The 14,751-nt window shown below is 43.8% G+C and overlaps 1 protein-coding gene across 4 annotated transcripts in view; it reads left to right on the forward strand.

Annotated features, from left to right (window-relative positions):
* The window catches only part of TMC7 (transmembrane channel like 7), a 53,311-nt gene extending 42,139 nt beyond the window's left edge, over positions 1-11,172 (forward strand). The window contains exons 13-16 of one of the 4 annotated variants that reach the window (XM_082714020.1): positions 951-1,081; positions 4,642-4,797; positions 8,518-8,596; positions 9,634-11,172. In XM_082714020.1, coding sequence (XP_082570146.1) covers positions 951-1,081; positions 4,642-4,797; positions 8,518-8,596; positions 9,634-9,714 — 447 coding nt within the window. In that variant the 3' untranslated portion in view covers positions 9,715-11,172. The other 3 variants (XM_082714022.1, XM_082714021.1, XM_082714023.1) reach the window with 3 other exon arrangements.
* Positions 11,173-14,751: the final 3,579 nt, after the last annotated feature.

Genomic DNA, 14,751 nt, shown 5'->3' on the forward strand with positions numbered 1-14,751 from the left:
TTTTTTATTTTTTAAAAAGATGTTATTTATTTATTTGAGAGAGAGAAAGAGCATGAGAGAGAGAGAGTGACAGAGCAGGAGGAGGGGCAGAGGAAGAAGCAGACTCCCTGCTGAGCAGAGAGCCCAACATGGGGCTGGATCCCAGGACCCCAAGATCATGACCTGAGCCAAAAACAGCTGCTTCACTGACTAAGCCACCCAAGCACCCTGGAAATATTTGTTTTTAATACAGAGGAAGAATAAATATGCTTATAAAAAATTCAAACAAAATCTCTCTTGGTCTTGTTAGCATAGATCCATTTAATGCATATTTAAAATCCTATGAAGAATACTTTTTAAAAAACGTAAATGAGGGGGTGCCTGGGTGGTTCAGTGGGTTAAAGCCTCTGCCTTCGGCTCAGGGCATGATCCCAGAGTCCTGGGATTGAGCCCCGCAACGGCTCCCTGCTTGGCGGGGAGCCAGCTTCCCCCTACCCCGCCCCTGCCTGCCTCTCTGTCTACCTGTGATCTATCTCTCTGTCAAATTTAAAACAAAAACAAAAACCAAAAACGTAAATGAGATCATAGGGCACATTTCACAGTGCCATCGGGACGTAGAGCTCTCTCACCCTCTCGAAGCGTTCCCCAGTATCTCACTGTACAGATGCTCTTGACCCTTCAAGCAGCCCCTGTTGATGGCTATTTTGGTTGCTTCCAGTTACCCCCACACATGAGCACCTGCAGCAGTAAACATCCATGTCCATGTATTTTGGCCCCTTTATTCTGTTTTCTCATTGGGATGAATTTCTCCAGGGTCGAGGGTCTGGATGAATCATGTTTCATTTTGATCTAGATTGCTGACTACCCTCTGGAAAATTCCTACCCGTTTACATTCCCACCATGAATGGGCTCGTTGATCTTCAAGGAAGTTAGACTCTTACTTTTTTTTCTCTTTCCTTCTCTCCCTTTAGATGAGTCTTCTTTATACCTGCCGACCCTCCCCCAGGCAGTTCAGAGCTTCCAATTCTAATTTCTTCTTCTTGTTGGTGTTGTTGATCGGGTTGTGTTTGGCCATAATACCTCTGACAATCAGCATGGCACGGTAAATATGACTCTGTTTTCTAGAACATTTGTTTGCTTCTTGGGACATCCCTCTTTTCTATTCAAGGATCCCTTGAATTCTTTCCTGGCTTTCCTCATGAGGTTCCATCTACAGAAGTCGGTAAGTCACTCCTGGTTTGGCCAGGCCCACCTTTGTTTTGGAATCCCTCTCTGGATGCTGGAATGTCCTGGTCCACTTCCAGAAGCTGGGCTTACACTATTGCACTTGTTCTAGAGAGTACCAGCAGGTCTGTCCTGCCCTACTCTCTTTGCCTGGGACCTCTCTTCTAATCTCGTTCGTTTCTGGTTACAAAAATAAGAAGACCTGGAGTGTCTTCAGTGTGACAAGCACTGTGCTAGGTGCTAGGAGTATAGAGATGATTCAGACATGCCACAAGGAATATAGAGTGTAGTGTAGAATTCGGTAAGAGTAGAAATGCTTAAGACTAAGGATCAAAAATTGGGGTTTCAAACTCCAGTGACCCTACTTCCTAGGAGTATAGCCATTTATATCAAAGGCCATTAAACATTTTCTGTAAAGGGCAAGCCTAAATGTTTAGGCTTTGTGGGCCATATAGTGTCAGTAGCAACTGTTTAACTGTCTTGTGACATTATGAAAGCAGCCACAGACAGTATACAAACTAATGGGCATGACTGTGTTCCAATAAAGCTTTATTTATAAAAAACAGATGATGGTTCAGATTTGGCCCATGGGTTATAGTTTACCAATCTCTCTGATTTATTCTCATGCAATTTCATTTCTTCATCTTTAAATTGAAATTCTTAAACTTTGAACTGTCAGATTTTTTTTTTTTAATATTTTATTTATTCATTTGACAGATAGAGATTATAAGTAGGCAGAGAGGCAGGCAGAGAGAGAGAGGAGGAAGCAGGCTTCCCCGCTGAGCAGGGAGCCCGATGTGGGGCTCGATCCCAGGACCCTGGGATCATGACCTGAGCCGAAGGCAGCGGCTTAACCCACTGAGCCACCCAGGCGCCCCAGATTTTGTTTTTTAACCAGTTTGAGTATATATATTTTTATTGTTTCTTGTTATAATAATAGATGTTATATAAAAAGTCAAACAGTACAAAAGAGTATAAATTAAAGAGAAAAAAAGTGTCCCTCATCATTCCTTCTTGGTCCTATTCTGCCAAAGTAACCACTATTAATATTTTATTGATACTTCCAGAAATTCATATGAACAATGTATTTATTTTTAAAAGACACATATGGAATAATGCTGTAACTCTGATTGACTGCTTTTTTTTTTTCCACTTAATTTTATATTGTGCCCTTTTCCATACCAACATATATAGAACTCTCATTGTTTTAAAATGTTTTTTAACTTTGACTTTTTTTATATAATACATACATTCACATGACACAAAATTCAAAAAGTATAAGAGTATATGATGGGAATTCATTTTTTTTTTAAAGATTTTATTTATTTATTTGAGAGAGAGACAGTGAGAGAGAGCATGAGCAAGGAGAAGGTCAGAGAGAGAAGCAGACTCCCCATGGAGCTGGGAGCCTGATGTGGGACTCGATCCCGGGACTCCGGGATCATGACCTGTGCCGAAGGCAGTCGTCCAACCAACCGAGCCACCCAGGCATCCCGGGAATTCATTTTCCAGTCCTATTTCCCAACTACTTAGTTTCTGCCTGGGAACCAGTCTTTTCAGATCTCTGTGTCTCTTTCAGTGTTTTTTTTTTAGCATTCTGTTTTATGAATAGATCATAAATTGTTCATCCATTTCCTTAAGGAATAGTTAGATTGCTTCCCAGAGTGGTGTTTTGTTTTTTTTTTTAAGATTTTATTTATTTATTTGACAGGTAGAGATCACAAGTAGACAGAGAGAGAGGGAGGGAAGCAGGCTCCCTACTGAGCAGAGAGCCCGATGTGGGGCTCAATCCCAGGACCCCGAGATCATGACCTGAGCTGAAGGCAGCGGCTTAACCCACTGAGCCACCCAGGTGCCCCTTCCCAGAGTGTTTTTTAACCCATAAAGTTGGGCTGCAATGGAAAATCATACACACGGATCTTTGTGATGTGAATATAGGGAGTTTTTTGTAGGTCTTTTTTTTTTTCTTTGTAGGTCTTTTTTTCTTAATCTTTTTTTTTTTTTTTAAGATTTTATTTATTTGACAGACCACAAGGAGGCAGAGAGGCAGGCAGAGAGAGGAAAGGGGAGGAAGCAGGTTCCCCACTGAGCAGAGAGCCTGACGCGGGGCTCGATCCCAGGACCCCGGGATCATGACCTGAGCCGAAGGCAGAGGTTTTAACCCACTGAGCCACCCAGGTGCCCCTTTGTAGGTCTTAATGACAAAATTTTTCCATTGTAATTTTGATTTTTCCTTACTTTTTATTTTGAAAAATTTGAAAAAATAGCAACAGTGAAGACTCCTATACCCTTCAACTAGATGTCCCAGTTGTTAACATTTTGATTTCGCTGCATTTGTTTTCTCTCTCTCTCTGCACCTACATTTTTTATGGCTGTCATGACCCATTTGAGATTGTTATGGACACCACGGCATACCTCAATAATAACCTCAGCCACCCCCATCTTGAGATATGGGGGTGCACAGAAAATTGGAGCTAAATACTTGAGCGTGCAGCTTCTAAAAATAAGCATCCTCCTTCTCACACATCTGCAATAACATTATTCGATGTAATTAATACTAATATTTCTGCCATTTTCAAATTTCTCCATTTGTCCCCAGATAGTCTTTTATGGCCTTGTTTTTAAAATGAGGATCTTTCATGTTTTACCCATTGCTTTTTTTTTTTTTTTTAAGATTTTATTTATTTATTCGACAGAGAGAAAGAGGTCACAAGTAGGCAGAGAGAGAGAGGGGGAAGCAGCTCCCCGCTGAGCAGAGAGCCCAATGTGGGCCTTGATCCCAGGACCCCAAGATCATGACCTGAGCCAAAGGCAGAGGCTTAACCCACTGAGCCACCCAGGCGCCCCTACCCATTGCTTTTAATTGCTATGTCTCCTTACTCTCCTTTAATTTTATTTTAAGTAATCTCTATATGCAGTGTGGGGCTCGGACTCCTGACCCTGACTGAAATCATGGCTTGTATTCTCATCTGACCAAGCCAGCCAAGCTGGCTCTTTTAATCTTGGATTCTTGAAGGGCGCCTGGCTGGCTCCGTTGGTGGAGCATATGACTCTTGATCTCAGGGTCGTGAGTTCTAGCCCCATGTTGGGTGTGGAGCATATTTTTTAAAAAATTAATTCATTTAACAGAATCTTTGATTCTTTGCAGAGTCCACAACAGTTTCCTCACCTCCAAATTAAGAGATCGGTGAATAAAATCACATTGTTACCTCACAGTGCCATTTAACTTACTCTTCTGTGCTAAATTTCCTGTGACCTGAAAGTCAGTCTAGAGACTAGATGAAGTTTCAGCGTCAGCGTTTTTGACCAGAATATTCCATTCGGCCCGTAAGACCAGGCAGTTCCTCTCGGGTCACTGGTAACAGTGGGTGTGAGAGGACAGATGCTCAGCCTGTGCTCGGTGCCTCGCCCTGAGCCCCTGGGTCTATGTCTTGGCAGCATCCCTTCCTCGAAAGCCTGTGGGCCGTTCACCAACTTCAACACCACGTGGGAGGTGGTCCCCAAGACAGTGAGCACCTTTCCCAGCTCTCTGCAGTCCCTGGTCTATGGCGTCACATCGGAAGCCTTCGCAGTGCCTTTCTTCATGATCATCTGGTGAGTAAGAACCGCCTGGACCCTTGCAAGTATTTTCCGTGCAGGCCCGTGGAGAAGGCAATAATGCAAAACATTGGGAACCTGATAACATTAACTTAGCAAGTGTAGCAAGCTTGCCTGCTACACTTGATAAGTTACAGAACCTCTCCTCTCCCTCTGCCCCCTCCCTGCTTGTGTGCTCTCTCTCCCCCCCCTCCCATTTTTAGAATGGGCATCATAATAGTGATTTTTTAAAAAAGATTTTATGTATTTATTTAGGGAGCGAGAGAGAGAGAGAAAGCATGCACATGTGAACAGGGGAGGGGCAGAGGGAGAGGACGAGGATCCCGAACAGGCTCTGTGCTGAGCCGGAGTCTGCCACAGGGCTTGATCTCAGGACCTTGAGAATTTTTAGAAATTCCTAGTTAAAATGTCATGATCTCATGACCTGAGCTAAAACCAAGAGTTGGAAGCCACCTGGAGGCTCCAAAATTGTGATTCTTTAAGAGGGTTATTGAGCAGGTCTAGTGAGATTAAGCATCTGCCTTTGGCTCGGGTCATGATCTCAGGGTCCTGGGATCAAGCCCCACATCGGGTGCGGGAAGCCTGCTTTCCGCTCTCCCACTCCCTCTGCTTGTGTTCCTTCTCTCACTCCCTGTCAAAGAAATAAATAAAATCTTAAAAAAAAAAAAAAAGATCCTGCAGCTAAAGCACTTAGACCAATGCCTGCCATAAAAACCCAATAACCATTGCTGATTAATAGTATTATTTACAAAATCACTTGCACTTTGATAAAGAAAGTGATTACTGGGAAAGAGAGGAGCACTGAATTAGAAGCATGCGCTTGAACCCTGTCTCCACTACTTATACATAGAATGTGTCCTCCCTGTGCCTCAGTTTCCTCACCTGAAAAATGAGGTAAGAATGGCACATACCTCATAGGGTTGTGAGAAGAAGGCAATACAGTTAACATAGTGAAATGGGTAGCAGAGGACCTGGCCCTTAGTAAAGGCACAGTAAATGACAGGTATTCTATATCAAGGTGACAAGAAGCTTTTCTGCATAGTGATTCATTTTGAGGGTTAAAGTAATTCTAGGGCCATCTGGGTAGCTCATTTGGTGTCTGATTCTTTTTTTTTTTTTAAGATTTGAAAAATTCTAAAATTTTTTTAATTTCTAAAAATTCAATTTCTAAAAATTTCTTTAAAAATCTAAAAATTTTTTAAGATTTTAAAAATTTATTTGACAGAGAGAGAAAGAATCCAAGTAGGGGGAGTGGTAGGCAGAGGGAGAGGGAGAAGCAGGCTCCTTGCTCAACAGGGAGCCCGACTCAGGGCTCGATCCTGGGACCCTGGGATCACGACCCGAGCCAAAGGCAGATGCTTAACTGACCGAGCCACCCAGGTGCCCCTAAGTGTCTAACTCTTGATCTCAGTTCAGGTCTCAGTCTCAGGGTCAGGGATTCAAACCCCACATCAGGCTTCATCCTGGGTGTGGAGCCTACATTAAAAAATAATAATAATAAAATAATTCTAATCACAAATGTACATTGAGGTCTTACTATGTGCTGGGTGTTGTTTTAATTATAGTCTGTTCTGATTATTAATGGATTCCATTTTTTGTGTCTGTGTTATGAATATGCCTACTTGCTAAAATATTTTGTAACCCCCAAATCAGTGCTTGAGGCAAGTTCATGGTCATTTGTGGACTTGCACCCAGTGGCAAAAAATTGGAGTCACCCCAAAATCACTATGTTAGTCTGTTTGGGCTGCTGCTTACAGAAAATACCATAGACTAGGTGGCTTATAACCAATTATTTCTTATAGTTCTGGAGGTTGCTAGTCCAAGGTCAGGGTGTCCATCTGTGTGGTTAGGTGAGAGCCGTCTTCTGGCTTGCAGACTTCTCATATCCTCACATAGCAGATGGCATGAGCTAGTTCTCTGGGGTCCCTTTGATCAGGGCACTAATCCCATTCATGGGGGCACCGTCCTCATGACCTTAGCACCTCCCAAAGGCCCCACTTCCTAATACCATCACCTTGGGATTAGGATTTCAAACATGAATCTGGGGGGCACACAAACATTCATGCCATAGCACACATGTTACCGGCTAGACTTGAACAATGCTCAGTAGTCTGCCTTCTTGTTTCAGCTCTCATACTATAAGTAAGTGTCCTTTTGTGATCTCTGTGGGGCCAGGTTTCTTGCATTTTGTGCTTTTGGTGGGTCATTTCCCTGTTTAAATTGGCCCCAAGCATACTGAAGGGCTTCTAGTCATTCCTAGGTGCAAGAGGGCTTGGGATGTGCCCTGTGAAGAAAATATGTAAGTTAGATAAGCTTCATTCAGGCATGCATGATAACGCTGGTGATGCCAGGTTCAATGTTAAGGGATCAACAATAATATTTAAATAAGATGTCTTTAAACAGAAACAAGGTTATATTTTGATAACTTTCTCAATAAATAAGAAACATAAAATAGGGTATTGATCATTTGACAAGAATGTTGTGACCGGTGACTCAAGGAACCTACCCCAGTTCGTCCCCTAGGGGCACTGGTTCAGAAGTCACTAGGTCAGTGTTCCTGGAGGCTTTATGGAATGTAACTACTACAGATAACTAGAATTGATTATAGCTGGCATGAATTAACTGTAATGAAATCACTGCAATTATCTCTTGATATAGTCTGACAGTAAAACCCCACCACCATGCAAGAAGAGAACCCGAAAAATTTATTTGCTAAAGGTAGGATACCTTTGATAGAGATTAATAAAATGGCTTGGGGAAGCTAGGCAGACAGTCAGCCTGGGATTCTGAGTACCTCAGGATCCAGCTACTCTGTCCTGGGGGGTTTGACTCCAAGCTATGGCTTGGCTGGCACCATCTGATGGCAGTTGCCTGATCTGGCCATTCTTGCCTTGTGGCCACAGTGTGTTCCAGAAGAGTATCATTGATAAGAGCGATTCCATGACTTCCTCAGCCCTGTCTGGGGGGATGAGACAGGAAACCACCGCCCCTTCATGGAATGGAATGAGGTTGCCTACAGTTTTCCTGGCGGCTCGCCCTCCACTCCACATGCCTCTGTCCGCAAAGATAATAACTTCAGCCACCCCCGTTCTGAGATCTGGGACCACACAGAAGACAGGAGCCAACAGCCCGTTGCTTTTATTCAAAGATCTATTATCCTAGGCTTGTTGTCCCCAGGTTTTACTGTATTATCCTCGCTGTAGATGAGGAAGCGGGGGCCGGGGAAGTGATCATCCACAGCCAGTTCCTTCCATACTGAGCTGTCTGGACCATCTCTTTCTCTTTCCCTGTCATACCGTGTGTGCCAGGGGAACAACAACAACTTTTAATATTGACTTAAAAAGCAAGGCATGCATCAGTCTCTACTACCACCGCTAACTAAATACCCCTCTGGGGCTGTTTCTTATGTCCTCTGCTTAGGAGAGATCCCTTTCTTCCTCCCTCTCTCCCTCCCATTTTTTTTTTTTTTTAAAGTAATCTCTACACCCAGTGCGGGGCTGGATCCCAGAACGTCACACCCCAGATTTTTCCTTCCTCCCTACCTCCCTCTCTTCCTTTCTTCCTTCCCCTCCACCTGTCTGTCCATTCCTCCCTCTCTCTTCTTTCTTTCTCTTCCTAACAGAAGTGAACCTGTTCTGGGCAAAATGGACCGGGTTGTTTATCCAGCGGCCCTTCAGCTGCCACAGACTCCTTAGTGACCGCTTCCTTGTGTTACAGCCTCATCATGTTTTACTTCATCGCCCTGGCCGGAGCGCACAAGCGGGTGGTGGTCCAGCTCCGAGAGCAGCTGTCCCTGGTAAGGAAGAGCAGGTCCAGAGGGTCATGGCTGGGGACATCTATCCAGGACAACTAAAGGAGAGTGGCGCTTTCCCCAGGGAGGGGATGGAATGCCGTGGCGCGGCTCACCACTGCTTCCCAGAACTGCACTGGGGCCAGGCCTTCTCCAGCTTCACGCAGTCATGGGCTTGTCCATGCCTTCAGTGTGTACAGTGATCACTGCCTGCCCCTCATACTGTGCTGGGATACAGTGGTGACAGAGGGAGACGAGACTGCTGAATAGTTACAGAGAAACCATGAATTCCAGTAGCGGGAGCCTCTGTGAAGATAACACGGATGGTAGAGTTAGGTGAGGAACGGCCCTCCGGGGCTGTAGATGGTGGTCACGGAGGGCCTCTTGGAGGAGGTGACATTGGAGCTGAGACTTGAAGGACGAGGAGCCCATTGTGGGAGGCCTCGGGGATGAGAGTAACAGGCAGAGGGGACAGCGAGGCCACTCCCAGGGACAGGTGGCATGGCCAGAGAGTCAAGATGATGCTGGATTGTCCGCTAGAGTCACGGCACAGTGTGAGGGCTCTGGTGACAAGTTTGGGTTTAATTCTGAGTGTGATGGGAAACCAATCACAGTAGCAGTCTGATGTACATTTCTTTTTAAGATTATTTACCTATTTAGAGAGCGTGTGCGTGAGCCAGTGCGAGGGAGATTTTGAGAGAGAATATCAAGCAGACGCCACAGTGAGTACGGATCCCGACTTGGGGCTCAGTCTCACGACCCTGAAATCACAGCAGAAACCAGGAGTCAGACTCTCAACCGACTGTGCCATCCAGGCGCCCCATCCGTCTGACGTCTATTTTTTTAAAGACTCTTGGCTCCTCTGTGGACAAGAGGCTGTGGAGGGGCAAGAGAGCAAGAGGCTGACCAGTCTGGAGGCCGTTACCACAGTCCAGGGGTTGGGATCCTTAACCCCGAGTCTGACGGGTAATTGATTTTGTTGAAATGAAGACATTTGTTTTCAAATATATTGAATGTGTTCTTGCGCCGATTTCTGCCTTTAGGAAAGTCGTGACAAGCGTTACCTGATCCAGAAACTAACAGAAGCCCAGAAGGATATGAAGAACCGACTGGATGGGCAATGAGCAACCTGCTCGTTAAGCTGACCTTGTGACCAGCCGAGCCTACACAGTCCACCTGGGTTTGGAGCGGAACTTGTAAAATATATTTTTCTGGAGTTCAGGTCTTTCCTGAAGGCGGCTCCCTTCGTGCGGGTGTCGTGGCGTTGTTTTTGGTGACCTTGTTAGGACCTTGACGTCTTAGCTCCGGGGGCATTTTGCTACAGCCTTCGTGCTCAGGGGGAAACTGCCTCCCCGGTGCTGGGTCCGTCCTGGCCCTGGGTCATCAAAACTAAGAGGCAAAGTTTGTCTTTCAAGTCTTCCAAAATGCCATTTCCCTCGCTGCACTGAGGTCCCCATCTCTGAAGGACACTACACGCTTTGGAGCCAGGCTGGAAAGGGCAGGGGAGGACGTGCACAGAGGATGGGGCTGATGTGCAGGAGCGCTGGAGGGCTGTGGGTCGCAGCCTCAGACCAGCCTGTGCCAGTGACCTGGAGTACACTGACTCCTGGCATTTTCAAGGCACATACCCATTTTTTAAGGGCTCTTTTATATTTTACAAAATACGCAGAATATTGCTTCAGGGTTTCCATTATAGGGAAAAAAAAAAAAAAGGTGCAGTAAATACCTCATCATAAGCTTACCCCAAACTGATAGCTCTGAACCTTTGAATATAAGCCTAAATTATTGTTTCACATAATCAGTTCTCGTCTTAACGTCTTCGGGATCTTTTCCAAAGTACTTAGCTTTGTAACAGACTGTGTGAGCCTTTCTTCTGTTTTCCTTCCGTTCACTGGCTCAAAAGCTTTTCCTAGGGAGTAGCCTGGAGTTTAAAGCTGGCACAGGTTTTAGAAAGCTGCTGCTAACAGTATTTCCCACCATCACCCCTACCCTCCGTTACACAAAAATGAATGATTCCTTGCTCCGAGAAGCAAAGCGAGCTTGCCGTGGCACACACATTTCTGTGTATTTGCCCCTTTGCCTGATCATTTTCCGCCTCTTCCCCAAAGTTAGTATTGACACTGGATATTTATGTACCTGTGAGACCGATGAGCTTTTCAAGCTAATAACTAGTATCATGGAATTTTGAGTAATCAAAAGTTCACTCTGTCCTCACTTGAAAAAAAATCTAATTGTTGGCATTTTTGCCAAGCACACTTATAGAGATGTTTTTGCCTTTACCATGCTTCTGAGGACAGTCAAGATGTGTGTGTGTGTGTGTGTGTGTGTGTGTGTGTGTGTGTGTGTTTGTAAATGTGTGAGATGGAAGCTCCGCTCTTTCCCTGTTATAAAATCGATACTGATTTATGCTAATATCTTTGTTTCGGTTAAATGCTGCTGGTTTGCATACCTCTTACTTGAATGTTTTTATATATTTTGACAACTTTAATAACTTCAAGGGATGTCTGTGTAATTGTTGAAGTGCAGGTCTAACAAATGTGCCTTATAACTACTGATTAAACAGTATCTTGAAAGTTTTAAAATGTGTGTGTGCATATTGGAATTTATGGAGGTTTCTTGTCAGCAATCAGGTGATCATGGAACTTGATAAAGTCGCTCTTTGCTTTTTCCTAGAATCACACAAGTGTTTAATGCAATCCATCAGATGAGTGATTTTAAGACTCCTTGGCTCTGCTGAATCTAAGGGAGAGGTATATTGTGTGTATTTTATTATTTTTTAAAATTTTCATTTATTTATTTGACAGAGATCACAAGTAGGCAGAGAGACAGGCGGTGGGGGGGAGGCAGGCTCCCCACTGAGCAGAGAGCCCGATGCAGAACTTGATCCCAGGACCCTGAGATCACAACCTGAGCCGAAGGCAGAGGCCTCAACCCACTGAGCCACCCAGGCACCCCTATATGTGTATATTTTAAACTGAAAAGACATAAAACTATTTCAAGCACTCCCCTTCCCAGCCGCAAACTCCAGAGGGAACCACTGCTAATGATGTTTATTTAATTCTCCCAGAAAATCATAGTACATGTTCAGACAGATATATATGTGTGTGGTTGAATATATGAAATACGTATTTCTGAGCTTCTCCCTTTTTTCCCCTTAATAACATCTTGCAGATCTTTCCATATAAGTAGCCATGTCATTCTTTTTAATACATAGCTTCCATTGTATCAGTGTGCAAGGGTTAACTCCTTGCTAGATACTTTTGTTTGCAACTCACCAAAGCTGCTTCCCATCCCCCATCCTGTTACAAACAGGGGGAGCTGGAATTTTAGAAGTCAGTGCCAAGCCTGTCTCTGTTTCTCTGTTCTGCCCCATTCTCCTAAAGAACAGGTTCTTGTTCTTTATCAAGGCAGGCTTCCATATTCTTGAAATCACAAAATATTCTCATCCCAGCAAAGAGCAGAATCCAGTTAGGCAAGTTTTTATTTGGTAGTATCTGATTGCAGCTAGTCACGAGTAAATAATAATGAAGAAAGGAATTAATTTTGCCAGAGTAGAGCTGCAAGGTCTGATCCCTAGGAAGATAGGACTTCTGAATGTATCTTCTTTATATAGAGTATGGCTTTATTAGTAAATTCCATCTGGTATATTTTCTTTCCAATGCATGGGGTGCATGGGACCTGGGATGGGTTTGCTACTTGCTTAATTGTATTACTTTGTACAGGTGTCTTCACCCAGATGAAATTCCCTCATCTTTAAATGGAAAATAATACATATACTTACTTTTATGCTTGAGAATGGAATTTGAGACTAATGTGTTTTCTTTTTTTAGATTTATTTATTTATTTGACAGACAGAGATCACAAGTAGGCAGAGAGGCAGGCAGAGAGAGAGGAGGAGGCAGGCTCCCTGCTGAGCAGAGAGCCTGATGCGGGGCTCAATCCCAGGACCCTGGGATCATGACTGGAGCCAAAAGCAGAGGCTTTATTTAACCCAATGAGCCACCCAGGCGCCCAGTTCTTTTTTCTTTTTTAAGATTTTATTTATTTATTTGAGAGAGAGGGAGGAAGTAAGAAAGAGCAAGAGAGGGTAGAAGGTGAGAGGGAGAAGCAGACTCCCTGCGAAGCTGGGAGTCCGATGTGGAACTCGATCCCAGGACTCCAGGATCATGACCTGAACTGAAGGCAGTTGCTTAACCAACTGAGCCACGCAGGCACCCCTAATATGTGTTTTCTTTTTGAAATTTTGTTTTCTCATTTTAAAAATACTTGTTTATTATAGAAAATACAGGGACACTGAAAGCTACAGAGAAGAAAAGTGAAAAATCACATATAAGCACCATTTATGAACAGTCACTATTAATCTTTGAGCCAAATTCCTTTTCAGATAAAGAGCACAGAGGAGGGGTTCCTAGGTGGCTCAATGGGTTAAAGCCTCTGTCTTAGGCTTGTTCATGATCCCAGGGTCCTGGGATCGGGCCCCTCATCGGGCTCTCTGCTCGCTGGGGGGCCTGTTTCCCTCTCTCTCTCTGCCTGCCTTTCTGACTATTTGTGTTCTGTCTGTCAAATAAATAAAATCTTTAAAAGAAAAACAAAAGAGCACAGAGGAAGGAAGGATGGGATGAAAACAAAGGAAAAAAATGTTGGTATTCTCATTTCTTTTTCACTTACTATGTTTCTTCAAAAGTTCTTTATAAACATTTCAGTGGGCTACATAATATAACATCATACAGATGGGTCTTAATTTTTAACATTCCTTTGCTGCTTAACATTTTGTTTTGAAATTTTTCTGACAATAACTGGGACACCTATAAATTTTTGTTAACATATTTTCTTTTTAGGGACAGAGACCTAGAAGTGGAATTATTATGTTTTTTAAAAGATTTTTATTTATTTATTTGACAGAGAGAGATCACAAGTAGGCAGAGAGGCAGGCAGAGAGAGAGAGAGGAGGAAGCAGGCTCCCCACTGAGCAGAGAGCCCAATGCGGGACTTGATCCCAGGACCCTGAGATCATGACCTGAGCCAAAGGCAGCGGCTTAACCCACTGCGCCACCCAGGCGCCCCTAGAAGTGGAATTATGATGAAGGTTTAGAAAGAACACACTGGGCCTTTGAGAGGTTTATATTCTCAGTAGCTTTATATGAGAATGTTACAGCATCCTTGCTTTCACTAAGTATTTGGATTTTATAAACTATTCCATAGTTTGTTATTTGTAGTTAGAGTAGTTTGAAAATAACTAGCACCTTCAATTATTTTATAGTATATTAAATATTTTATAGTAATTTGGAAAAAAGATGATCAAGGGTGTGAAGTAGAAAGTGAAAGGCCCCTTCTCACAATCCCAACCCTCTAAAGTTACCAATATATATATATATTTTTAAAGATTTTATTTCTTGGGACGCCTAGGTGGCTCAGTTGGTTGGGCAGCTGCCTTCGGCTCAGGTCATGATCCCAGTGTCCTGGGATCGAGTCCCACATTGGGCTCCTTGCTTGGCAGGGAGTCTGCTTCTCCCTCTGCCTCTGCCTGCCATTCTGTCTGTGTTCGCGCTCTCTCTCTCTCTGACAAATAAATTTTTTAAAAAAATCTTAAAAAAAAAAAAAGATTTTATTTCTTTATTTGACACACAGAGAAATCCCAAGTAGGCAGAGAGGCAGGCAGAGAGAGAGAGGGGAAGCAGGCTGTCTGCTGAGCAGAGAGCCCGATGTGGGACTCGATCCCAGGACCCTGAGATCATGACCTGAGCTGAAGGCAGAGGCTTAACCCACTGAGCCACCCAGGCCCCCTAAAGTTACCAATATTAAATGTTTTGTTCTGTATCCTTCCAGAAATGCATCTTTGACTTTTTCATTTCATATATATACCCTACACATCTGAAAAAATTCTTTTTTACTTTTTTTTTTTTTTAAAGAATTTATTCACCCATTTGACAGAGAGATAGCTCAAGTGGGCAAAACGGCAGGCAGAGGGAGAAGGAGGAGCAGGCCCTCCGATGAGCAGGGAGCCGGATACAGGACTCCATCACAGGACCCCAGGATCATGACCTGAGCCCAGAGCAGGTTCCTAACCGACTGAACCACCCAGGAACACGTTTTTCTTTCTTTCTTTCTCATTTAAGATGCTATTGATTTAACAGAGAGACAGACAGCTAGAGAGCGAACAC

Source organism: Mustela nivalis, assembly GCF_964662115.1.
Source record: "Mustela nivalis genome assembly, chromosome: 19".
NCBI lineage: Eukaryota > Metazoa > Chordata > Mammalia > Carnivora > Mustelidae > Mustela > Mustela nivalis.